The sequence below is a fragment of the Salmo salar genome, chromosome 09 (assembly GCF_965601325.2).
Source record: "Salmo salar chromosome 09, fSalSal1, whole genome shotgun sequence".
Lineage (NCBI taxonomy): Eukaryota > Metazoa > Chordata > Actinopteri > Salmoniformes > Salmonidae > Salmo > Salmo salar.
Genome location: NC_138299.1, coordinates 135,824,942 through 135,852,886, shown reverse-complemented (window position 1 = coordinate 135,852,886; position 27,945 = coordinate 135,824,942). Strand labels below are relative to the sequence as shown.

Sequence of the window (27,945 nt, the reverse complement as noted above, 5' to 3'; positions counted from 1 at the left end):
TATTTGTCTGCCAGCACTCTGTCCCGAATTTTCCGCAGTTTTATTGCATTGTTGCCAATTACCATGTCAATAATGGCAATTTCCTGCGCATCTGATGATATTCTGCCTCTCCCTCCTGTGGGAGGCAACCTTTGGATCCTACTGAAAAACACAAAACAATCAATATATTTCAAAATGTCAGTACATGTAAAAATGTGAACATACTGTATTGTACTGTAATATGTAGTTAAATGATCATTGAAGGATGCACATCTCACCTGTTGTTTTGCCGGAAAATTCGTACTATCGATGCAACTGGCCACGGCCACGCTATATCACCCAACCCCGATGAGGGCCCAGACTATTTGCACCAGTCAGGATGACCAATGACAAAATACTTCTGGCCCAAGACACTGTATTGAGATTCTAGCAGGAGAGAGTGAAAGGAAACAGCCTGCAGGGCCAGGAAGACAGCGAGGTAGATAGAATTTATTACGCCCATTGGCCTCACTCACAAGAAAAAAAATCTCTAATTCAATTTAGGTAGAATAAGGTTATTCTTTAGAAACAATCTCATCCCAAGCCACTAAGGGCAGTGTGCCAAGTGTACAGCAGGCTCTGCTTTCAGACCCGACACCCCCCCAACCATGACTAAGGATACAGCATGGGTTGTTCATAAAAAAACAGTTTATTCAAAAACAAATATAAACACATGGTTTCAATTCTTTATCAACCACATTAAGCATTTTGAAAACAAGCACACAATATTTTCCTGAAGTAAACAAACAAAAAGCAAACAGACAGAGAATCAGTAGGAAGGCAAAGGCTGGTGGGGGATGGATGTTTATCACGTTACGCTTGATGGTTTCCAACAAGGCTGAAAAGGCCTTTGGGATTTTTACACTTAACAGTTTCCTGTGTGTATCAAGAATAGTCCACCATCCAAAGAACATCCAACCAACATGGCACAACTGTGGGAAGCATTGGAGTGAGCATGGTCCAGCATCCCTGTGGAAAGCTTGACACCTTGTACAGTCCATTCTCTGGCAAATTGAGGCTGTTCTGAGTGAAAAAGGGGGTGAAACTAAAGCACCTGATCTCAGCACTCAGAACCAATTGTCTTTCTACACTACTGTATTTGTCCCATTTATGTACCCGTCTGTTATAAGAGACATGGGGCTGTTTCAGAGTGAAGGTCAGTGGGTTCTAGCAGAAAAGAAGCCAAGAGATGTGCAGATCGTCTACTAACAACAATGAACGTTGCACCTCAAGTCTGAAATAAATGAATTTAGCCTTTTGGCCATCCACACAGACTTAGCTTTCAATACATCTTCAAATTCTAACCATGCCTCATGACAAAGCAAGGATAAGGGTTTCACATTTGATAGCTAGCTCTGACTGCCACTGCTTTAAGATTACCCACAGCCTTGTTCTGAGGGGGAAACAAGGTTATTTCTCTCTCGCTGCTGATGCAGAGATTTTATAGGTCAGACTATATGATGACGTCAGGGAGATCACAGCCCAGGGAGATCACATACTGTACTGGTCAATTTCTCAACTGGAGCAGCTGCACTCCTCTCCCATATCCACGCCCAGAGATTGGATCCAACGTCTACAATCTCTTCAGTAGTTGTTCAGAGTAAGAGAATGTCACTGGTTCTGTAAACAGGTAAATATGTCCATATGGGTACTATAGAGTGAAAAATGATCTCACTTGGCTAAAGATCATATCCAATTTTCTAAGAATTGTGAAAAGTACCAGCCATCAGCTGAACTGTCCCCCGAGGGAAACCTAAAATGATTCTATCCAGCCAGAATGGACATCATTGCCTCAAAATAAGTCACTGTGTGTTCCACATAATTCATATTATGACTTGTCAATATTCATGGTCACATGAATTCTGTCTTTGACAAGGATAATTATGCTGGCTAACATACTGTAGGTACAGACCATTTTCACCATTAGAACAGTCCTGTATCTGGGTGGCTGTAGTTCAAATTGATCAAGCAAGATGCATCTCATTTGAAAAATATGTTTTAATACTAATATCATTAAAGTTATCAAGTGAATCACCCGATACCTCATTTTGACAAAATAAAACAACCTTTAAATATTGTACCAGAAAAAAAGTTATTACAAAATGTACTTTGGGCATCATTATAAAACAGTCTGCCATGAATATGCCATAAAACATCACAAAAATAAAATGTATCAAAGCACACAAAACCAATTTCATTATGTTCTGTGTTGTGTAAACAGATCAGAGTAGAACATAAACAGATCTTGTTGTTCTGTTTGTTAATTGTGTTGAAAATACATTTCTGTGATGAGTCTGTGTTGGCTGTCTGGAGAGGGAGGTGATACATTCAAAACCTAGTTAACCACAGACAGCATTCAGCACAATGACAAATAATTAGAAATGAGCCACCCTGACTCTCACAGACAAACAATATGTTTTTCAATTTCAAGTATTCTGCAATTCAAAAACTCCTATTATAATGCTGCAATGGCTCCTAGATTCCAATTCGTATAGAGCTCTGGGAAGAAACAGAACTGTGAGAGTGAGACATGTGTACGTGCATAACCCTGTATGTATTCAGACACCCACACAAAACACAGTTGGCGGGGAGAAAGAGGGTCTGATTCAGAGTGAGCTAATTCACTCAGTTACTCTCTGTCCACTGTCACAGTCAGATCCTCTAGGGGCCAACTCAACATCTGAATGTGTCTCTCTCCTCCTTCACAGCTGCTTTCAAGTCTCTCTCCACGGCCTGAGAACATCCGCTCAGGCCGCTCCCTCATCCAACGTGCACTCATGACATATGCGCTCTCATTGAATTTAAAATTACTAATTTGGCTAAGAGAGTATTTGGTGCATGCCATGGGAAGTGAAGCACACAATTTCAATGACTGCAATATGCTATCCGGATTTCCTATTAACCAATGAATCGCGCCCTTGGCTTGCTTACCCCCTATTGTTAATTCCCCCAAACAATGAATTTACTTCCATGTTTCAATGTGGAAACGGAAAGCGTGAGTAATCCTCTGGGAGAGCTTTATTTATGGAAAGAAGGGAGACATAATCTTCTAATCCCCTGTAATGTAGTAATATTCTCTCTAAATGTATCAAAACCAACTTTCCCAGTGGAATTCACCCATCCCTCTGTAAGAACAACAGAAAGGAACCTGCCAAATAGGAATAATCTGCATTGCTTTAGTTCCATTCTATTCTGAATGTTGTCACATGCACTTTTTTGACTATTCCATTGGTCCTGAATTGAAATATCCACCTACGCAGTACACCTAACTAACTCGCCCAACGTCTGTGAATAGGAAGAGGATCTATTGGATGTCTAACGGTGGAACTGGAGCAGGAGGTGACGTGATTGGCTGAAGGAACTCGGAGGTGAAGACAGCCTCTGCGTACTCCTCACAGACGTCCTGGAACTCTGCTGCTACGTCGGCCAGGGCCTCGGACATAAGCTCCTCTGACAGACTGGGAGCAGAAGGAAAATTAGAGAAAGAAAAATGTCAGGAGTCCCTGAACCAAACAAAAAGATAAAGTTGTATATAAAGCTTGTGTGCTTACCAAAAAGTCTTGCAAGGATGCACATGGAAAAAATACTAGTTTGTTCTTGCTTAGTCTTTCAAATCAGACAGAGGGAGGTAGCACACATCAGGGACCTCACCACACACTGACTGGTATGAGCATCTTATTACCAACATCTGACAGATAGACAGGTTACTCTGATGATACTGGAGTAATTGGACTGGTGCCTCTGAAACAACCTCCCTCCCCCAACAAATGAAGAATAGTTCAGATGCATAGCTCAAGAGGATGGCATATGACTGTCATCTCTCTCTCTCCTGTCATCGCTCTCTCTCTCCTGTCATCTCTCTCTCTCTCCTGTCATCTCTCTCTCTCTCCTGTCATCTCTCTCTCTCCTGTCATCTCTCTCTCTCCTGTCATCTCTCTCTCTCTCCTTCATCTCTCCCTCTCTCCTGTCATCTCTCCCTCTCTCCTGTCATCTCTCCCTCTCTCCTGTCATCTCTCCCTCTCTCCTGTCATCTCTCCCTCTCTCCTGTCATCTCTCCTGTCATCTCTCTCTCTCTCTCCTGTCATCGCTCTCTCTCCTGTCATCGCTCTCTCTCCTGTCATCGCTCTCTCTCCTGTCATCGCTCTCTCTCCTGTCATCGCTCTCTCTCCTGTCATCGCTCTCATCTCTCTCTCTCTAAAAGTAACGAGGCAACAATAATAGTTGTCCTCGGCTGGCAGGGTTGATTCTCTTCGCTCACTTTTTTTTGCAGCAATTCACACTCCCCCACACGTATATGGTGAGAGGAGAGAGAGGCATCTCCAAATGACAGACCTGAGTATCTCTCCTTTGGTAACGTTAAGAAAAATTGCCAGATTATTCAATTATATCTGCTTCTCTTTGAAATGTCTGAATATGATGTGTTTCTGATCTATCACACTAATGCATTCAGTGTACTCAGAGACAAGTGGGATTCTCTGCATTGCACCAATTTAAGAATTCTTTTAAATATGCAAATGTGTGGGTGGGCTAGAATAACAACTGTGAACATCAGAGACCAGATCCTGTAGCGCAGTATGCTAAACCATGCAGACACACACACCCCACAACTAGTCAAACACTGGGCCTGATGTTTGAATAAGCAAAGAGCACAATGTTTGTGGAAGAGTTGTGTAGCCAGGTGAATAATCCATCCTCATACACACAGTGTCATTCATAACTGGCTAGCAAATAAGACAAATCTGTCGAGATGGCTTAGGGGACAACAAACCCAAGCAGCAAAATGTACATTTGAGAAAGTGAAACATTGAAAAGTACTATAGTTGTGCCTGTACTGCTAGGCTGCATCCCAAATGGAACTAAGAAAACTGTACCCATAGGTCCCTGGTTAAAAGTAGAGTCATTTCACCTGTCTGCAATGGCCCAGGGGTTGAAGCTGCCCACAGCCTCGTGGGCTACCAGGCGGAGGTAAGCCTCGTGGTCCTGTCTGTATTGCTGGATATTCCTCTGCATGCTGGCTGGCACAGAGAGTCGCGTCCCGTCTCCCCACCTCTCCCCTGGGGCTGGGAAGGTGCTGCTGCCGCCAGGTTGACCTGGGGAGACCTCCTCCCTGATGCTGCCCTCAAACAGGACACTGTGGCAATAGAGAGATGGAGAGACAGACAGTGTTCAGACTGGAGAGAGAGAGAGAGAGAGAGAGAGAGAGAGTATGCTCGGGTTGTGGAAAGACAGAAACAAACAGACAGACAGACAGACAGACAGACAGACAGACAGACAGACAGACAGACAGACAGACAGACAGACAGACAGACAGACAGACAGACAGACAGACAGACAGACAGACAGACAGACAGAGACAGACAGACAGACAGACTGCTGAGGCTGAATACCAGACTGATGGAGCTTCACACCATCTTTTCATTACATTGTCCTCGTCTCCATTTAGTCTGATTGATTGGGTACATCTGTCAATGGAAGTGGAAAAGCAGCAGCCTGGAATAGAACTGCTATTCATCGAGGTAGGGGCCGGAGCCAATTGCCATATTGAGAGGCGCCCGAGTCAATTGGAAGAGGAAGGAGGCCATTGGTAACCGAATAACCTCTTCATAGAGCCATGTCCTCACTGTGGTCCCGAAGAGGCACACACACAGAGAGGAGGTTGAGAGGGGTGTGATGCTATGTCATAAAGTCTGTGTGCTCCACTCACATCCCTCACCCCCACACTTCCCTGAGGGGCTCAGGTGGGCAATGTCAAGGCCAGGGTTGTAATATTTTTTTATGTGAGCAAATCAGTCCAGCTCTGGCTGTTACTATATTTAGAGACAGATGCAGCAGTTCCACGAGCAAAATGTCTCTCAAATGTTCTCCCCACACAACAACCCAGGTCCAGTCCCATCCCTGGCCCTGTTTGCTCCTGCTGTTCCTGGGGTCTGCACAACATGAGGCCAGGCTGTGGGCACAGAGACACACAGGGAGAAGTGCCAAGGTGGGTAATTCACTGCTAGCCCTACCAATCCGCTTCATCCCTGGACTACACACAGGGCCCATTTATGCTCTTTGGTCATTTAAGGGCCACTGTGGCAATCATTTCCCTTTTCCCCTGCTGCAAGGTTTCCTTTATGTCCACAAAAAATAGAATAACACATTTAGATTAAAAGCAGTGTGAAGGCTCCCAAGCATTATGTGCAACTCTAAGAGTGTGGGAATGAGGGCACCAGCCTGCCAGCTTAGCCAGGAAACACAAATTCAAGTGGCAGGAAATTTTCACGAAAGAGAAGATTAATTCTGCATATTTATCATTGACTGATTTTCACCTTGGTGGGTAAGAGCATGGTAAGGCGATGTGAATGTTAACATTTCCAGTAAAATATACAAGCTGCACTACTTTGTCGCCTGGCTCTACAAGCATGCTTAGAAAGTTAGGAGACAATGAGGACACACTCACTGACATGTTGATCGTCAGTGGTGAATATTTTGCAGTCTGTTCACTGTTGTGAATGGGCAGCAGTTGCTGACAGGGGGAGAGGAGAGGGTAGCTGCAGTCTGATCATAGCCTGACAAACCCAGCCCTCTCACATCCACCTACTACAGAAAAGCCTAGTGGGAAAAAACAACTCAAACTGATGAGCAGCCTGAGCCATAAATTCCCACAGCGAAGTGTGTGAAATTGTCTTCAAATATCTTATGTTTTCTCATTCTTCTCCAACAACTCCAGAAGTCTATTGCCAAGGAAACAGAGAAAGCGGCAAAACACCAGCTCCATATGTGATATATCAAACAGGAAGCAGACTGAGCTGGGTTTGATTCTGAGACAGCGAGAGCGCGCGAGAGAGAGTGAAATAACGAGGAAGAGAGAGAGAGAGAGAACCAAATCTGTTTTCAGAGATAGCGGGGGGTGATTCAGGGGAAGATGCTGGCTACAGCTCTACTGCTAGAGAAATGGTGCTTAGGTTCTGAGAGCAGAGGGAGAAATCAATGCATTAAGAAAACAGTCTTTAGATAGTATGGAGCAACAGCAGACCAGTCTTTAATCTGACCATTGATTTGTTTGTCTTAGTGGTGGAGCTGTGAGCTGTGGTCAGTCAGCGAGGGACACGTAGGGCAGCTCTCAGTCTGTCTCCACTAGGTCTTCTCACCATGGAGACCTCTTTTCCTCCGCTCCAATGATGCATGACCCCCCCCACTCCCACTCCGCTGCTCTCACCAGACGCATACTGAGGAGTAGATTCTCTACCCACCCATCTCCATCATAAATCACCCATCATCTCCATCATAACCACCCATCATCTCCATCATAACCACCCATAATCATCATCACCCATCATAAATCACCCATCATCTCCAGCATAAATCACCCATCATCTCCAGCATAAATCACCCATCATCTCCATCATAAATCACCCATAATCATCATCACCCATCATAAATCACCAATCATCTCCAGCATAAATCACCAATCATCTCCAGCATAAATCACCAATCATCTCCAGCATAAATCACAGAGAGAGATAAGGATCTACAGCATTTTATGGAGTATAGATACAAGTCGGAAGTTTACATACAGCTTAGCCAAACTCAGTTTTCACAATTCCTGACATTTAATCCTAGTAAAAATTCCTTGTCTTAGGTCAGTTAGGATCACCACCTTATTTTAAGAATGTGAAATGTCAGAATAATAGAGAAAATGATTTATTTGAGCTTTTATTTCTTTCATCACATTCCCTATGGGTCAGAAGTTTACATGCACTCGATTAGTATTTGGTAGCATTGCCTTTAAATTGTTTAACTTGGGTCAAACGTTTCAGGTGCCTTCCACAAGCTTCCCACAATTAATTGGGTGAATTTTGGCCCATTCCTCCTGACAGAGCTGGTGTAACTGAGTCAGGTTTGTAGGCCTCCTTGCTCGCACATGCCTTTTCAGTTCTGCCCACACATTTTCTATGGGACTGAGGTCAGAGCTTTGTGATGGCCACTCCAATACCTTGACTTTGTTGTCCTTAAGCCATTTTGCCACAACTTTGGAAGTATGCTTGGGGTTATTGTCCATTTGGAAGACCCATTTGCGACCAAGCTTTAACTTTCTGACCGATGTCTTGAGATGTCACTTCAATATATCCACATCATTTTCCTGCCTCATGATGCCATCTATTTTGTGAAGTGCACCAGTCCCTCCTGCAGCAAAGCACCCCCACAACATGATGCTGCCACCCCCGAGCTTCACGGTTGGGATGGTGTTCTTCGGCTTGCAAGCCTCGCCCATTTTCCTCCAAACATAACGATGGTCATTATGGCCAAACAGTTCTATTTTAGTTTCAGCAGACCAGAGGACATTTCTCCAAAAAGTACGATCTTTGTCCCCATGTGCAGTTGCAAACCGTAGTCTGTTTTTTTTAATGGCAGTTATGGAGCAGTGGATTCTTCCTTGCTGAGCGGCCTTTCAGGTTATGTCGATATAGGACTTGTTTTACTGTGGATATAGATACTTTTGTACCCGTTTCCTCCAGCATCTTCACAAGGTCCTTTGCTGTTGTTCTGGGATTGATTTGCACTTTTCGCACCAAAGTACGTTCATCTCTAGGAGACAGAACGCGTCTCCTTCCTGAGCGGTATGACGGCTGCGTGGTCCCATGGTGTTTATACTTGTATACTATTGTTTGTACAGATGAACGTGGTACCTTCAGGCGTTTGGAAATTGCTCCCAAGGATGAACCAGACATGTGGAGGTCTACAATTTCTTTTCTGAGGTCTTGGCTGATTTCTTTTGATTTTCACATGATGTCAAGCAAAGAGGCACTGAGTTTGAAGGTAGGCCTTGACATACATCCACAGGTACACCTTCAATTGACTCAAATTATGTCAATTAGTCTATCAGAAGCTTCTAAAGCCATGACATCATTTTCTGGAATTTTCCAAGCTGTTTAAAGGCACAGTCAACTTAGTGTATGTAAACTTCTAACCCACTGGAATTGTGATACAGTGAATTATAAGTGAAATAATCTGTCTGTAAACAATTGTTGGAAAATGACTTGTGTCATGCACAAAGTAGATGTCCTAACCGACTTGCCAAAACTATAGTTTGTTAACAAGAAATTTGTGGAGTGGTTGAAAAACAAGTTTTAATGACTCCAACATAAGTGTATGTAAACTTCCGACTTCAACTGTACTCTAGTCTGTCTGTTGAAATATTAGAATGACAGGCAATGCATTTGGACTGAGTACTGAGTGTTTCTCAGGGTGAAGTATCTCCATTAAAGCTCTAGACTATAGCAGCTAATTCAATCTTTATGATGAACTATTAGTCTAGACTCAATAGCTAAGTGGTTCATTGGAGTGAAACGGGGCTACATATTTGTAAATTAGCCATATCTAATTATATTTTTTCCTCGTCATCAATTATAACCACATTTTCTAAGGAGAGCTTTGGGCAAATGATACCTCAACAGAAGTGTACATTTGTCGGTAAGATGACTTTATAAGAGGATGTTATAACACATATATACATACACATGATGATTGGAAATGGTGGAAAGATATGAATTCAACATCTGCCACACAAAGACTGAATATTGGGGAGTGTAGGCTTTTTGTCTTAGGGGATCTCAATGCAGCATAACAGGCTTTGTACCTACCCCAAATGAAAGTGACACTTGTCAATGACAAATAACAAAACACCTGAAGAAAAGGGAATGTGGGGGAGCAAAGAGTTCCTATGAATTCCATAACAAATCAGATGACAGTTGTTTGAACATTGTGTTCTATTCTCAACAGCCAGGAGAAAAAATAACCAATTACAGCCTTTGAGCTCCTCGATGACAAACATTAGAATCAAATCATTTAAGAGTGATAGGCATACTGAATGATGTGTGCACTGCTTTCTAAGCTATGAGATATGGTTATGCATCCAATCCCTGGTGTGTGTGTGTTTGTGTTGTCTGCAGTGGAGGGGCCTGCTGACTCCCTGTGCTGAGCAGTGTTTGGTTGTAATCACAGACACATATTGAGCTCCCAACACTAAATCTGTGCCCACTCATCGCTTCCCAAACACACAGCAGTAATCACCAGTTTCATACATTCTACACTACAACAACTGTCCACACACACACACACACACACACACACACACACACACACACACACACACACACACACACACACACACACACACACACACACACACACACACACACACACTAGCTACCACTATCCATTCCTTTTAGAATCACTAGCCCCCTCTAGTGACTGTCTGACATACTAAAGGGGTTTGCTCCCCAGCGACTTAAACTTAGTGTAAATTGTCTTGTGGTGGACAGCCCTATAAAAAGTGTGAGAACAGAATTTCATTAACATAATGATACCAATAACTCTCACTCTCCCTTTAGATGTATCCTCAGTTCACCTCTTTTCCACTAACAATCCATTATGCAGAAACCTGAAAAAGTTTGTACTTCATCACAAGTATGCATGAGTAGTAAATTGGGCATAGTTTAATTGAGCAATTTAGCTGTGTCCAGAACTTACCTAGAGCTCGCTTTACTGTATTGTACAACGGCCCAGAACTCCACCTCTGTCTGATGTGGTCCCAAAGGGATCTATTTTATTTTAATTAACCTTTTTTTAAATCAAGGAAGTCCCATTGAGGTCAGAAGAACTCTTTTACACGGGAGACCTGGCCAAATGAATGAATGACGTAGAGTAGCATAAGGACAGCCACAGAAAAAGAAGCAGAACTTAGATTAGGCATTACATCAACCAGTTAACTCCAATCATCTGGTCCATTATTTATTTTCACTAAATCAAGTCTACTGATTGCCTTTTGCCTGGCATCAAAGTGAGCATTATCATATGGTGGATAGGCTATATTTCAATTTCCACAATTTCAGTGGAGCAACTTCCTGGAGTTGGGAATGTAATAAGAATAATCAAATGAGAACAATACAACACTAGACATGGGAATCATCTTCATTTTGAAGCTAGGAGCTACACTGTGGTAATAGATTTAGCCTGTGCTTCTGCTCATATCTTCTGATCTGAGGAGGGAGGGCTGGTTGAACCGACAGAAAGCAATCTGAGAAATGTCATTCCCATATGAGCCATCCAACAGACAATAGTGTGCTGTAATTACCAGAAGGGCTTCACTTACTGAATAATAATCACCTCCGAATAACACTTCTGATAAATCAAGAACAGATGTGATCTTGACAAAAAAAAATGACAACAGGACTATGAGGGCTGGCAGAAGAACCTCCAGAGAAATATACATTTTAGCGCTGGCAGTGCAGTACTAGAGATGTGCACTCAGCAACAATCTCTGCCTTCAGCAAGATGTGGCTGCACACTTGAGGATAAACATGTAGAAATATAATTATGTCTCTTCAATATGTGAAGATGTCCCAAGACAAACACTATCTCACCAAGAGAAGAATCAGTGAGCAAGACACTACACGGAACAGAAACCCCTCTAGAGTAATTCCATACGAAACCAGGACAAAAAAAGACCATGACTTTGGAAGTTTTACACAAAATGTTATCCATAGAATGGTCCTTTGGAGCAGGGTTTCCCAAACTCGGACCTGGGAATTTTGCCCTAGCACTACACAGCTGATTCAATTGAGAAATAATTAATCAATGTTGGCATATTTATTACATTTTGGCCTTACCCAGGACTCCTTTAAGACTCCAATTTGTGTCATATGAAGCTTTACCGCTTGCTCTGTAGTATTGTGCTCTGTAGTATTGTGCTCTGTAGTATTATTTTATTTTTTTTCAGTAATGAACTATGTTTACAATAATGTATGAATACTGACAAATATAAATATGAATATTGAAAAAATGTATCATTCAATACATTGTTGAACATATTACACTCTACGGGCATCTCAAAGCTCCAGAGTGGGATCTCTGCTAGTTTTAAAGTTACGGCCCATTTTATACAGCGAAATTGGCACAGTAGGCAAAGTAACCAATCACAGCCCTCCTTTTACTTGTATCTTTGCACATCCTGCAAATCACCAGCAGAAAAATAAGCAACATTCATACATTAATGTAAAAAAAAAGTGTATTGAAATTAAAATACTACTCATATTATAGAGTAAGCAGTAAAGCTTCATATGACCATGTTTTTGCTTGTAGCACCTACAGACGAAACATTATGGCAGTGTCACCAACCTGTCGATCGCGATCGACTGATCGATCTTCAAGGCATTCCTAGTCGATCACCAAACATTTCTGTAGAAAAACCAACGTGCATATGATTCAGAAGCCCTGCATACCGGGTAGGCAAAGTGTTCCCACTTTGAACCATTTCATTTGTCTGAAAATACAAACTCCGCATAACCGGTGGACCGGGAGATCCAAGAATACAGCAAAGAGCTGCTTTTTTTTGGAGCGAGTTCATGTGTACATTCTTATTCAGCACTATTACAAAACACTCTTCTCCCTATTTTCACTTGCGCTGCAGCTGCAATGAATGAGTAACCAAGTGTATCAATATCCCTGAATTTGTATTATTAGCAGTTCGCCATGTCTATTTTCATATCAAGGAATATTTCATTTTCTATGGTCATAGGAACAACATTAATTTATGCATGAGGCAGATGCGGTGCGACTTGAGTTTCACCATAACACCATGCCCAAACCGGACGCGCCATCATGCGCAAATTGATTTTGTCCCCCCACACCAAACGCGATCACGACACACAGGTTGAAATATCAGAACAAACTCTGAACAAATTATATTAATTTGGGGACAGGTCGAAAAGCATTAAACATTTATGGCAATTTAGCTAGCTAGCTTGCAGTTGCTAGCTAATTTGTCCTATTTAGCTAGCTTGCTGTTGTTAGCTAATTTGTCCTGGGATATAAACGTTGGGTTGTTATTTTACCTGAAATGCACAAGGTCCTCTACTCTGACAATTAATCCACACAAAACAGTCAACCCGAATCATTTCTAGTCATCTCTCCTCCTTCCAGGCCTTTTCTTCTTTGGCCTTTATATGGCGATTGGCATTTAATTTTCCTAATAAGGTGTATTACCACGACCGACTGACCTCAGTTCATCTTTCAATCACCCACGTGGGTATAACCAATGAGGAGATGGCACGTGGGTATCTGCTTCAATAAACCAATGAGGAGATGGGAGAGGCAGGACTTGCACCGCGTTCAGCGTCACAAATAGAACTGACTTCTATTTTAGCACTTGGCAACGCAGACACTCGTTGGCACGCGCGAGTAGTGTGGGTGCAATGATTGAATAACATGTATATGTATGCGAGCGGTGAGGTCAGCATGTAAGGTGGAAGACGGTGTCCCCTGTCTCTGGTCAGACTGACTGGAGGAAAAGAAGGAGAGAGCAGGGACCGTGAGAGGTGAACCCTCTGCTGCTCTCTCCCTCCCTCCATTGAGACTAATGCCGTGTTTAAAACGTCTGGGAACTCGGAAATCTGAGACTTTCCACTTCAATACGTTCAAGACAACTGGAAACTCTGGAAAAAACGAGATCTGACTGGGGAAAATATTTTTGAACGGTCATCCAACTCGGAATTCCAAGTCAGAAACTAAGGCTTCTTTCTAGAGCCCAGACTTTCCGACCGAAAGATCACTGACGTCAGAATATGGCTTGATAATGTATAAGGCATACTGCACAAACCTCATTCCTACAGAACAGTTTTCATTAGATTAATGTTACATTTTTTAAGTCATGTATAAAAAAGATAAAAAATCTGAGCGGTAGATCTAGGCTTTCTTTTTGACTGTGACGAAAAAGTTGGTGACCACTGCATTACGGAGTCTTAAAGGAGGACTGAGTTGGTGACCACTGCATTACGGAGTCTTAAAGGAGGACTGAGTTGGTGACCACTGCATTACGGAGTCTTAAAGGAGGACTGAGTTGGTGACCACTGCATTACGGAGTCTTAAAGGAGGCCTGAGTTGGTGACCACTGCATTACGGAGTCTTAAAGGAGGACTGAGTTGGTGACCACTGCATTATGGAGTCTTAAAGGAGGACTGAGTAGGTGACCACTGCATTACAGAGTCTTAAAGGAGGCCTGAGTAGGTGACCACTGCATTACAGAGTCTTAAAGGAGGGTAAGGACAAAATGTCATAAATATGCCAACTTCCATTAATTATTTCTCAATTACGCTTTTCGATACAAATGTCAAATATACAGTATGTCAACAATCTTTCCTCCAAAGGACAATCCTATGGATTACATTTAGTGAAAATTTCCAAAATCATGTTAGTTTTTTCCCCCTGGTTTTCTATGGAATCACTCTCTAGTGGCACCTTTATCTCTGTCAACCCTTTGAAGCTAGCACTCAGAACACAGGCCTACTGGGAAACCTACTGGGAAGGAAGTGGAAAATACTCCCTGTGTGTTGGCACATAAAGATAAAGATAGAGTGGAGGGAAGAACTCCAGAATATGCTCTGTCATTCTGTCTGTTTGTGGGGGATGAGACAATATCCATGTGCCATTTAGAATCAATGCCTATTGCTTTACAAATGAGACAGAATACGCAGAATACAATCATTGTGTTGTGCTTTCACACGAGTGCACTCGTCGATACAAACAAATACCTGGCTTCATTTTCGATCAGACACTTCCACATTATCTCCATCATACAGCTATTGGGGGAAAAGCAAGGGAAGTACAAGGGAGAGGATTTTCATGACGCACTCTGCTAGTCTTTTTATAGGAATCCTGTCAGAGAGCAGTGTGTCAGAGGCAATGCGGAAGACACAGGCCATTTTCCTTTTTTAAACACACAAACTAAATGACCTACCACTCAGGCAGAGGTGAAAAGTCCCATTGGACTGTGTAATTCACTGGGCCGTGAGAGGGAGGAAGACACAGAGGCAGACTGCCCTGGGTGAGTCTAATGCTAGCTTCATAGAGGCAGACTGCCCTGGGTGAGTCTAATGCTAGCTTCATAGAGGCAGACTGCCCTGGGTGAGTCTAATGCTAGCTTCATAGAGGCAGACTGCCCTGGGTGAGTCTAATGCTAGCTTCATAGAGGCAGACTGCCCTGGGTGAGTCTAATGCTAGCTTCATAGAGGCAGGAGGATACAGGTAGCTGTTAGCTACAACACAAGGTTAGAAGTAAAGCTAATCACTACCTCCAATACAGGATCAAGAAAGCCAAGCTCAGTGAGTTCTGCAAGCATTGTTTTACCCATAAACCATATGAAATAACTAGACAAAGTCATAACCTGCGCTATGCATGGAGTTTGGGATTTACCAAATCTTCCTCCTAACTCACAAAACAGACAGCGAGAGCTATAGTTTTCCGGTGGTTTGCCCATAACCTAGTTGCCAGTCTCTGTTCAGTTATTACATTCCACTCCTTGACCTCCGTGTCATTTGCCAAAGACACAAGGAGTGGGATGTTACAGAGACTGGTGCCCAGACTAGTTTGCCCGCTCTTCAGAGACAGCAACAGAAGGTTACAGATGGGTGGGTAAAAGCAGACAGACAGAGTGAGAGATGAGTCACAGAAGAGTTGGTCTGATCCCCTCCAGAAGGTCCAGTTGGGGCAGAATCAGTGAACTGCTGACTGTCTTTAATCTGCTAATGGTGCTGCTGCTTGAATCTGTTCCACTGCATCATGCTGACATGTCCGCTCCACTGCACTCCACTCTCAACAACTTACTTCCCCTGTCAGCCGTTGGCTCCCATCTCTCCCATCTTTCTTCTTCCTTCACTTTCCTAGTTCATTTAAGCAACGGCAGCTACAGCTAAAGCTCTGGCAGGGGAGGGAGGCAGAGGCACACTCCCGCTATGTGTTGCCAGAGGGAGGGGGGGGGTTTGGAAGGAGTGAGGCTTGGTCTCATTCCAGCCACGAGACATTAGGGGCGGAGATGAACAGACAGAATTGAGGCACAACAAAGCAGTGCCTTCTGGGAAAGGCATAAACAACATTCCACCTCCATCAGTTTTGTTATGGACGCCAACTGGAAAATAAAGTAATTGACCATTTTTGGGACGGTGGTTTTGTTGGGCACTTTCTCACTGTGTTAAATTAAATGGGATCAATGTTCTGCATCAGTTTTGTCTCGTTATATTGTCCCATGCCATCCTTGACACCTTAATGAGTTCCTGTCTGATAAGGTGGGAGCAGGTTAAGTGATGTCATACACCATTATCCTCTGTAATGAATTGACATTTAGAGGAGACTCCAGAGGTCCCATCACCCAGTATAGCATCTCATAACCCTTAAATACAATCTGCAATACCAACAAATAGTCAGGGTACGGCATTCCAATATTCAAACAGTAAATGTATAATTAAGCAATAAGGAACGCGGGGGTGTGGTATTTGGCCAATATACCACGGCTAAGGGCTGTTCTTATGCACGACACAAGTCGGCGTGCCTGGACACAGCCATTAGCCGTGGTATATTGGACATATAACACAAACCCCAGAGGTGCCTTATTGCTATTATAAACTGATTACCAATGTAATTAGAGCATTAAAAATAAAATGTTTTGTCATGCCCGTGGTATAGGCTGATATACAACGGCTGTCAGCCAATCAGCATTCAGGGCTTGAACCACCCAGTTTATAAATGTAAACCATCTGTCCATACATCAACCCATTAAACTCAGACAGGGCTTTCTCTAAGATGGAGGCTGCAGTAGTGCATGGTGATTACTACAAAACAAACATATCAACATACAGATATTCTATTGAATACTGTGCATAGGACTATTCACAGAGAAGAGCGCTTTGGCAACACCAGAAATGACCTGGGAAAGGGAGAAAACAGAAGAGCACATGTCAACTCACCCGGTCTCCACGGGGATCTCCAGGACAATGTCAGCTGTGGTGGTGTGTCTCAGTGCTGGCCTGGTGAGCCTAACGGGCTGAGGAGAGACTGGCCTGGAGATTGGAACAGACCTCTGGGGCCCTGAGAAAGAGATGGGGGAGAGGGGGATAAGAGAAAGAGGAGTGGAAAAGGAGTGAGAATGAGGGATAGCCTTGCTCTCAACTGGCTAAAACAGCACTAACACAATACCTTCACCTGCAGGGTACCAGAGGAACAACAATTCAAACCCCCATGCAAAAGTGTGTGGAGGAGTTACTTGGTCTGTTTACTCACCAGTAGTGTCCCCTCTGTTCCAGTAGTAAGGGTCTGAGTATGTGAGGGTAGCAAAACGCCTCCTCACAGCTTCCTGGTCTTTCTGCTCAGACACATAGACGACAGAAGTACATTATTTCAATTAACTATTCAACCAAACAATAATACAAAGCCTTTTCAGGAATCCAGACTGGACTGGACAGTGCATTCACTGTCTCCACAGCACAGCTTGACCAAGGCTGTCAAACATCACACAAACTGACCAGTGGTGCCCTTTCAAACTCCCTGTGTGGTGGCCTTTCCTTAGGGCTGTGCTCAGGGCTCACCTCCATCTCCTCCATGCGTAGCAGCATGCTCTCCAGGGTGGGGGCTTGGAGCTGGAGCTGGGCCAAACCCTCCGTCCGTCTGTCTGTCTCCACCGCCCAGGCGGCCCGCGCGGCATCGGCCAGCAGCTCCTCTAGCAGGGCCTCACTCAGCACCTCAGCGTTCTCCGCAGCCTGGAGAGGGAGGTAGATAGCAGAGCTCAGCACATGGGAAAGGGTTTTATGGAATCACTTCAGGGCTGTTTCCCCAAATGGCACCCTATTCCCTATATAGTGCACTACTATTGACCAGAGCCCTACAGGCATTTGGGATTCAAATACTGAGAAAACATAAATAAAATTGGTAATATAGGTCAGTATCATTACGATATGACAGGGTTACTCACTCTGTCTGCAGCCTGTTCAGACAGTTGATGCCTCAGTGCCGATGTGGCCTTTCTGTCCCGGGTCTGAGAGGCAGCCGCTCCCATCTGCTGGGGTACACAGGTAGGGCAAGCTCAGTACCACACGACTACTGACCTTCTCCTACCTAACACCAACCTCTCCTACTCTAACTCAGTCTTGTCACTCAGCACATACACAAGGCTGCAGCAGTACCCCCTAGCTGTAAAATCCCTATTCATTTCACTGTGGTAGCACAAATCTGGTGGTAAATAGCTGTATGGATTTTTCAATTACAAATTAGATGTATTGATTTTCCCACTCCTCTGAGGGCAGTGGAATTCCTGAGGGAGGGGAAAGCTCTCCCTGGTCCAGGCTTTTCTTATGTAACAACAATGTGGGTATTGAGTGACAGCAAAGTTACACACTCAGTTACTTATTCCCTGCCTGCTGAAAAGCAAGAAAAAACTCTAAGTGATTGTCTAAAGTCTATTTTTTGTGTGCATACAACCCTTTATTTTTTGAGAGCAGAGTTTAAATGTTTGTTTTACCTGGGCTTGGTTCAACAGAGGCTGAAGTCTCCCCCGGGCCTCCTGCTCAGCTCTCTCAGCCCACTGGGTTGGAGAGCCCACCTCAGACCTGACACACACACACACGGACACACACACACACACACACACACACACACACACACACACACACACACACACACACACACACACACACACACACACACACACACACACACACACACACACACACACACACACACACACACACACACACACACACACACACACACACACACACACACACCGCCTGGTGTGACAATATATAGGCTTTGAATCCTGTCTTTTTACTCAGTTATTCCCCTCTGGCTTGGTAATATTGTGTTTGTCCATTGATTTCCAGACTCATACTTGTCACACACCTGGAGGGCTTCAGGGAGGTGATACGTTTTAATAGCTTCACACTGAGGAACAAGTACCTTGACACAACTACAAAGCATTTTGACCTTCCACTTTTAGCTTGACAGGGTAGACTAACAGTATATTTGTTTCTAGGCTATGACAGGGAGTGTGTACAGGACGTAGTACTACACAAGTGTACCGGAGTCTCTGGATGCGTTCTGCTTCATCTTTACTCAGCTGATTTAGGTCTCTCAGTCTCTGCATGGTCATCCTGTCCAGCCAGGCTTGCCTGTGCATTCACAGAAAAGACACAGTACAACACAGACATAAAAGACACAGTACAACACAGACATAAAAGTCACAGTACAACACAGACATAAAAGTCACAGTACAACATAGACATAAAAGACACAGTACAACACAGACATAAAAGACACAGTACAACACAGACATAAAAGACACAGTACAACACAGACAGAACCAGTCCTAATGTTAGCTACCGAAAGCAGGCTGCAGGCGTTGGATTAATTATAGACCTCAATTGCACTAATTAAGATTTGATTAGTGCAGAGGGTTGCTGTGCACTTGAATTTAGTGCAGGCAGACAGGTGCTGCTATCCATCACAGTGCTTTAAAAAAGAAAAATAATGTCCCCAATCGAAGAAGCAAACATGTAGATTGAATTTATTGGAGAAATTAACTTTGAATTGGAATCAGAGTATTGCTTGCAGCTTTCAGAAAGTGGGGTCTGAAATCATGGTTTTAAATTACTTAATTACTCAAAATGAGCAGATCCATTCATTTAACTGTTCCCTGGGCAGTTTCCTTTGGTACATTCATTCTGATATATTATACATCAACTAAAACCTCAAATAAGTGAGGCTAATAAGGTACTGTGATGGTAATAAGGCAAAAGGTTGTTTGCCATGTCCAATGGTTCATGTTTTCTGTGTTAAAGGAAAAGCATTACGCAAATACAATTTATTACTGTTATTATCACTGACCTGAGGGCTTCGTTGTGGGCTTGTCTCTGTCTATCAGAGATCAGACCCTGGTGCTGCTCTGCTGTCACCACACCAATTAGCTGCTGCTCTGAGGGTCCTGAGGAGGGCTTCAGGGGGGAGAAGAGACATCGAGGCTCTGGCCTCTTCTGAGGGGAGCTGGTCACATAACACAAGTGGAAGTGGATTAGAAAAAAAAAGACAATTAAAAGAGACTAAGAGAAGGAGAGAGAGAGTACGCAGCGAGAGTAAGTTACAAAAGAGAGACTGAGGACAAGAGCGAGTGCTCTCCTCTGAGCTCACCGCTGTTGTTGTTGTTTAGGAGAGTGAGGTGACGTCGGTATCCAGGGCACAGAGGCCTCCTTCTGTGGGTGCTGACACACCCTCAGCCTGGAAGCCACTGTGGGCTGCTGGAAACCTGCATCCCTCACATGGGCTCCCTGCTTCTGGACAAAGATCATGTTTAAGAGACACAATTGTAGTGAAAATAGTTTGGGCTAGCCAGTTATATAATGGACATATTAAAATACATTTAATTGCAGCAAAAATGTTCGTATTAAACTCACTGACCTTTGTCCTGTCGGAGTGCAGTGCTCCTCCTTGACTGTTGGGGACCTGCCCCCCTCCTTCCCTGAAATGGACCAGGCTCTCCAGGCCAGCGCTGAGCACCTGGCTGCGATGCAGTTGTGGAGGAGGCTCTGTGGCTCCGGGGGGCTGCTGATGCAGAGGGACCGCCCTCCTATCTGCTAACATCACAACATCGGCTCATGATCAGTTCTGATTGAAATGTTGTTTTGAAACACTTCAACAGCGAGGCTATGTGCTCAATAGATAAGTGTTACAGTGCTTGACATGACTAATCAAACACAGGTAAAGCCTGTATGGCCCGCAGGAATAACATCTGCCTGCTCCTTTGACAGACTACACAATTACCTGGCCAACAAGCACACAAACAAACACCTGCCTGCTGCTTGTTTGGCAGTGTGGAGAAGGTAGGGGGCTTGCTCATTGACAGTGGGAACTGTTATTACCGTAATTTCCGGACTATAAGCCGCAACTTTTTCCCAGGCTTTGAACCTCGCGGCTTAAACAATGACGCGGCTAATATATGGATTTTTCCCGCTTTCAATTTTTTTCTCTAAAAACACATTCTGTGACGTGCTCAGTTTTTTGGCGGCATGAAGCTTTCATTAGACCAATGAAATTGCCGAACGGGTTAAGGTCAAACAACTATTTTTGTTTACTGTTTAGATTAAATCGAGCGCTCTCAAACTTCCCATCAGTCTGATTACGGTAGTCATTTTGTCACCCTGATTCCTGGGGGCACAACAAAGTATTTGCAGCCACTCGACATCAGTGTAAATCATGCATTTAAGAAATCCTTCACTAAAACGGGCCGCAGGCGAAGAGCAACTTATGGTCAAGTCTGCCAGTGGGTCCAGACAGCGTGGAGCATTGTCAAAAAATCCACTTTCATCAACGGGTTTCGAAAGGCTGGACTGCTGCCTGTTGAAGAGGGCTCAGCGGGGGATTTGCCTCCGGATGAAAGTGACGAGAGCGACAATGAAAACGATCCAATATCGGATGAAGCAATTCAGAGGCTATTCAACTCCGACACCAAAGGAGATGGTTTCAGTGGTTTCAGTGCACAGGAGAAGGAAGATGGTGACCAATGACTTTCTTGGTAGGCTACTGTTTACTGCTAATTTTGTATTTTTTGTTACAAGCCGTGTTTCGTTAAAGCCTATTTATTTTTGTTACAAGCCGTGTTTCGTTAAAGCCTATTTATTTTTGTTACAAGCCGTGTTTCGTTAAAGCCTATTTATTTTTGTTACAAGCCGTGTTTCGTTAAAGCCTGTGTAAAGTTCATTTGTTTCAATGTACCGGTAGGCACCTGCGGCTTATAGACATGTGCGGCTTATTTATGTTCAAAATAAAAATAAAAAAAATAATTCAATGGGTGCGGCTTATATTCAGGTGCGCTTAATAGTCCGGAAATTACGGTAGTTGCCAAGGAGACCTGTGCATGCAATGCAGTTCAAACCCTCTCGTGATGTGTGGTGGCTGCACTCACTCTCCCACAGAGACTGTACACAGTAGGACCTTGCCACCCACACAATGAGCTGCCTGCAGGAGACCCATGGCCAGAGAACCGGACCCCAGCCCCAATTTCCCCTCTTTGTGTCACTCAGCCAGCCCCTCATTAAGCTCCACCCTGGTACCGTGATTCGGGCTCGGTGGGAAGCCCAAACACACGCAGCACTTAAGCCGTCAGGTGATTCCTGAGCCATGGGAGGCGTAAAGATCTGCTTCCTCGTTCACAATGACAGAACAAAGACATGAGACGTTCAAATGAAAAACGCAGTTTCAGGAAATGTTCAGCCCACGCAATAAATGTCCTATTTTTGGATCAGATATTTTATCAACTGCTGTGTCAGTGTGTGTGTGTGTGTGTGGTTTCAACCGTAGGAGGGGGATGCTGATTTGTCTGACGCATTTGCTGTGTTGGTTGTTCCCAGTTTTATGATGTATGAAATTACTTTACATGAGTTATTGATGTTATGAGGATATGGAATAATGAGCCAATAATAATTTTAAAAAATATATAATTAGGCTATCTTTATTAAAATGCTAATAAAATAGCTTCAGCAGCACAGCTGCCTGAGATTATGAGTGTCTCTGAATGCTGAGTCACTCAGCCAGAATTAGAATGAGAACACCTGCTCGTTGCTCACCGGGGAAGGACTTCTTGGGGCCTGCTGCTCTACGAGGTCCTCTGAGACCCCTGGTGGCGGGGCCCCTGGGTCGACGGGGAGGAGACGTGCTGCGATGTGGAGACCTGCGGTGGCGTGCAGGGGAGGAGCTGCGTACTCGGGCATGTCTCCACTGTGCGTGACTCTCCTGCTTGCTTAGAGCAGTATCCAGGGTCTGAGAAACACAGAGAGAGACAGGAAAATCAAATATATTCTGTTAACATTCAAATTCAAGAAGCCAAATAAAATCTAAATTAAATGTAGTGTATAATACATCAGCTCTACCTATGGTTGTGTGGCTCTCCAGCACATTTATTTCCAATGTCTTTAGATTGAATAGCTTAGTATTTTTAAATAGAGTATTGCTTGTATAACCTAATATTGATTTACAAAGTTTGATTTTGCTTATCAAAAATTAGCAATAGATTTGGGACATTTTCTGGTGTCCATCTTCTGTGTAATAAGGTGAGTGTGACCTGTAGGTGATGGATTTAATCTATGGAGCATCACAAATGGCTTTCTATTTGCTATATAGTGCATTACATGGGACCAGAGACCTTTGACCCCTGCCCCTGGTCAAAAGTACTGCATTATAAATGAGAATAAGTAGCCATTTGGGACTCAGCCTATGACTGACCTCTAGTTTCAGCAGGATGTCCAGGGCAGTCTCTGGGACGGCTGATCCCTGGCCCACCTCCACCTTGGCCGAGCACAGAGAGAGCTGGCGGATCAGCTGGCCCAGCTCTTTATAATAGGAGGGCATCCTGCCCTCAGACGTGTCAGACAGCTGATTAGTGAACACCTGCATGGCCCTGACCGCCCCTCTGTGGGCAGCAGCCAACCTGTCCATTGCTTTGGACTGAGAAAACGAAGACAGAGGGAGATGGGTGTTAGTCTTTGTCATTGTCCTCATCATGAACCTCATAACAGCTTGGGTTATTAAGTGAGAATTACTTTGTTTGTGTGCTGAATCTTCTGGGAGCGTAGTTTGTCTAAATCCTCTTGGATCTCTTTCACCTGTTGTTGCAGCACATAGATGATGCGTGCAGAGCGGGCTGCCTGTTCCTGTCTCCGGACCTCCACCCTGCGCTGTTCATCAGGCTCCAATGGCTCTACAACCATTCGCCCTGGAATGCACAGCACAATACACATGACCATTGGTCTCTAAACTGCATGCAGTGTCCCATACAATAAATACCATTCAAAAAAGTTCATAACAGCATATTAAATAGATTGGCATATTAGCACCTGTATGCCAACAAGGTGCCACTCCAGGTGTGTTACCCATAGAAATAGAATCACTAGAACCTCTGACCATGGCCATTTGACTGGTAAACTCATGGGTGACTTTATTTATGTGGAGTTACCTCTGTTAGCCAGCTGGTCTATTCTCTGGATGAAGTTGGCCAGCTCTCTCTGCAGCCTGCGGACCTCCTGGCTGAGGGCTGTGTGGGGCTCCTTGCTGGCTGTTTGCCTTGGGCCTGGGTCTTTTGTTGGGGGGGACCGGCCATGATCAGGCCCAGGGGGTATGGAGACGTACTTCTGGGGGGTGTAAACAAGCACCTTGGCTCCAGACTGAATCACTTCTTCTTTGGGGCCGGCCGTCTTGGACGTCCCCTTAGGAACAACCCCCTTCTGCTTGAAATTTAAAAATTATAAAGGTTGATCATCGATGAATCGTTCTCAGAGAAGAATAAGATGGATATAAACAGTACAAGTGAAAGGGGAGTATACTGATGAGCTCTTATTTACCTGCTCCACATTGTTCTTGATGGGAGTGGTCTCCTCTGGCTGTGGTCTGATGGGGGAGCTGTTCAATGACTCCTGTCGCCTCTTCCTCAGATCTCTCTTGGCCAGCCTGACTGCAGCCAGCAGACGCTCCTCAGACAGAGCAGAGAAACACAGAGAGCTGCAGTTGCTATCCAGGTCATCCCGCTTCTCTACCCAGGGCATCAGCTTCTCAATCACAATGGGTGCAGGTGGGCCAACTTGGGTAGCACGGTTATAGGCGTTGGCAGGCATAGCTGCATTGAAAAGTAACTGAAAGAGAACAATAGTGGCACTGGCTTCATTCCTGTTGTTGCAATGACATAATGACCAACTTAGCTAAGTTGACGTTACATCCGGCTGTCCAATATATGATCTGGTCACATCAACTGGCATTCACACCGTTATATTTCAATATCCATCATGATGGCATGCTAGTATCATAAGATAGAGAGAGAGAGAGTACAGTAGTACATTATTAATCCCAACTTGGGAAATTGTTTTATCACTTCAGCATCATATCAGTAAAATTACAAAGACAGGACAAGTATCAGTGACACATGATAAAACACATATTATAAACTGAGTGGGTTCAAGCCCTGAATGTTGATTGGCTGACAGCCGTGGTGGGGGGTTGTGATAAATGGCCAATATAGCACGACTAAGGGTTGTCCCTAAGAACAGCCCTTAACTGTGGTATATTGGCCACACCTCCTCTGGCCTTATTCATTAAATAACGTTAATAGCCATAAAAGACAGGTAAGAATTGATGCTGTTCCTCAGGAAAATAGACAACAACTAAACATTAAAAAGGCATAACAAATTAGTCATTTATAATGGCTGTGTGTAAAAATGACCTTTTGGGCAGGATGAACCTACTACTACTAAACTCCGCAAAAAAAGAAACGTCCCTTTTTCAGGACCCTGTCTCTCAAAGATAATTCGTAAAAATCCAAATAACTTCACAGATCTTCATTGTAAACATTTTAAACACTGTTTCCCATGCTTGTTCAATGAACCATAAACAATTAATGAACATGCGCATGTGGAACGGTCGTTAAGACACTAACAGCTTACAGACGGTAGGCAATTATGTCACAGCTATGAAAACTTATGACACTAAAGAAGCCTTTCTACTGACTCTGAAAAACACCAAAAGAAAGATGCCCAGGGTCCCTGCTCATCTGCGTGAACGTGCCTTAGGCATGCTGCAAGGAGGCATGAGGACTGCAGATGTGGCCAGGGCAATAAATTGCCATGTCCGTACTGTGAGACACTTAAGACAGCGCTACAGGGAGACAGGATGGACAGCTGATCGTTCTCGCAGTGGCAGACCACGTGTAACACCTGCACAGGATCGGTATATCCGAACATCATACCTGCAGGACAGGTACAGGATGGCAACAACAACTGCCCGAGTTACACCAGGAACGCACAATCCCTCCATCAGTACTCAGACTGTCCACAATAGGCTGAGAGAGGCTGGACTGAGGGCTCATAGGCCTGTTGTAAGGCAGGTCCTCACCAGACATCACCTGCAACAACGTCGCCTATGGGCACAAACCCACCATCGTTGGACCAGACAGGACTGGCAAGAAGTGCTCTTCACTGACGAGTCAAGGTTTTGTCTCACCAGGAGTGATGGTCGGATTCGCGTTTATCGTAGAAGGAATGAGCGTTACACCGAGGCCTGTACTCTGGAGCGGGATCGATTTGGAGGTGGAGGGTCCGTCATGGTCTGGGGTGGTGTGTCACAGCATCATCGGACTGAGCTTGTTGTGATTGCAGGCAATCTCAATGCTGTGCGTTACAGGGAAGACATCCTCCTCCCTCATGTGGTACCCTTCCTGCAGGCTCATCCTGACATGACCCTCCAGCATGACAATGCCACCAGCCATACTGCTCGTTCTGTGAGTGATTTCCTGCAAGACAAGAATGTCAGTGTTCTGCCATGGCCAGCGAAGAGCGTGGATCTCAATCCCATTGAGCACGTCTGGGACCTGTTGGATCAGAGGGTGAGGGCTAGGGTCATTCCCCCCAGAAATGTCCGGGAACTTGCTGGTGCCTTGGTGGAAGAGTGTGGTAACACCTCACAACAAGAACTGGCAAATCTGGTGCAGTCCATGAGGAGGAGATGCACTGCAGTACTTAATGCAGCTGGTGGCCACACCAGATACTGACTGTTACTTTTGATTTCAACCCCCCCTTTGTTCAGGGACACATTATTCAATTTCGGTGGAACTTGTTCAGTTTATGTCTCAGTTGTTGAATCTTGTTATGTTGATACAAATATTTACACGTTACATTTGCTGAAAATAAACGCAGTTGACAGTGAGACAACGTTTCTTTTTTTGCTGAGTTTATGTTGCATTATAGCGCTGTGGAGTGGGTGTGTAGCATTGTCCATGATCATGTGTGTTTTAGCTTGCAGCCTTTTTATGAACATGTCCTGCATTGACGCGACTGCATCTGATTGTATCACTTGGTTTCTTTATGATTTTGTCCAGTTTGTTTGTCATCCTTCGCTAAGTTTCCCTTCCAGCACTTTTTTTTATTTCACCTTTATTTAACCAGGTTGGCCAGTTGTCATTTACAACTGCGACCTGGCCGAGATAAAGCAAAGCAGTGCGACAAAAACAACAACACAGAGTTACACATAAATAAACGTACAGTCAATAACACAATAGAAAAATCTATGTACAGTGTGTGTAAATGTAGAAGAGTCAGGAGGTAAGGCAATAAATAGGCCATAGAGGCGAAATAATTACATGTTAACATTAACACTGGAGTGATAGATGTGCAGAGGATGATGTGCAAGTAGAGATACTGGGGTGCAAATGAGCAAGAGGATGAGTAACAATATGGGGATGAGGTAGTTGGGTGTGCTATTTACAGATTGGCTGTGTACAGGCACAGTGATCGGTAAGATGCTCCGACAGCTGATGCTTAAAGTTAGAGAGGGAGATATAAGACTCCAGATATAAGACATAATGGCATAACACAAAACACTTGCCACTACACGTTACCTACCTTTTATGATACAATTTACTATTGCAGAGTCATCACAGAATTTCTGCAGGTCGTTCAGTTCATTGTGTGTTAAGTCATTTGTAAACAGAGTAACCAGGAAAGGTGACTGGACCGTTCGTTGTGGGGCTAACGTTACCGTGTTTGTGTATACCTGGTCTGATAGTACTGCCTGTTCAGTCTTACGAATCGTGGTTTATTGGTCAGATAGTTCACAATCCATTTGACCATATGTGGGTTTACATGAATGTCCTTTAGCTAAGGTTGTCTTACCTGATTCTGAGAACATCGAGAGCTACGATTTATACCTAATGTGACCCAGCTTTTCGATTGTCCTAAGGTCATCGGGGACTCCTTCAGAAAGTTTGCAGCCATAGCTGTTCCTAAATCCTCTAGCTAGCTAGCTAGCGGTATATCGACATCAGCTGTAACCCTGGCTAGCTGCCTAGATAGCTAGCTAACGGTTAGTTTTGATCCATTTTGCCAACCTTAGCCTAACGTTTCAGTACGTATCTAGCCATGCAACATTATGCTTAAATTATTATCATGTAAATAAATTGAAAATATGTGTCTCGGGGACTATTTGTACGGGATACACTTCGACAGCTAGCAATCTAATCTCAGTTTAAAAAAATTAAAACGCCGCCATGACAACCAATAATAAGTACTGTCTTCCGTAAAAACAGGAAG

The 27,945-nt window shown here is 44.1% G+C and overlaps 1 protein-coding gene across 5 annotated transcripts; it reads right to left on the bottom strand.

Annotated features, from left to right (window-relative positions):
* Positions 1-646: 646 nt before the first annotated feature.
* kiaa0753 (KIAA0753 ortholog) lies at positions 647-27,935 on the bottom strand. 5 transcript variants are annotated; one of them, XM_014214258.3, is made up of 17 exons: positions 27,529-27,935; positions 24,214-24,501; positions 23,829-24,099; positions 23,416-23,588; positions 23,099-23,320; positions 22,444-22,636; positions 20,279-20,454; positions 20,012-20,154; positions 19,712-19,867; positions 18,907-18,996; positions 18,348-18,435; positions 17,802-17,888; positions 17,419-17,589; positions 17,114-17,195; positions 16,801-16,921; positions 4,925-5,149; positions 647-3,476 (listed from the first exon to the last, which is right to left on the bottom strand). In XM_014214258.3, the coding sequence occupies exons 1-17, from the start codon at positions 27,628-27,630 to the stop codon at positions 3,323-3,325; spliced, it is 2,742 nt and encodes a 913-aa protein (XP_014069733.1). In that variant the 5' UTR covers positions 27,631-27,935; the 3' UTR covers positions 647-3,322. The 5 variants fall into 5 exon arrangements, with proteins under 5 accessions (XP_014069733.1, XP_045580576.1, XP_014069736.1 ...); XM_045724620.2 differs by having other exon boundaries at positions 17,802-17,885; XM_014214261.3 differs by having other exon boundaries at positions 20,012-20,151.
* Between the last annotated feature and the right edge of the window lie 10 nt (positions 27,936-27,945).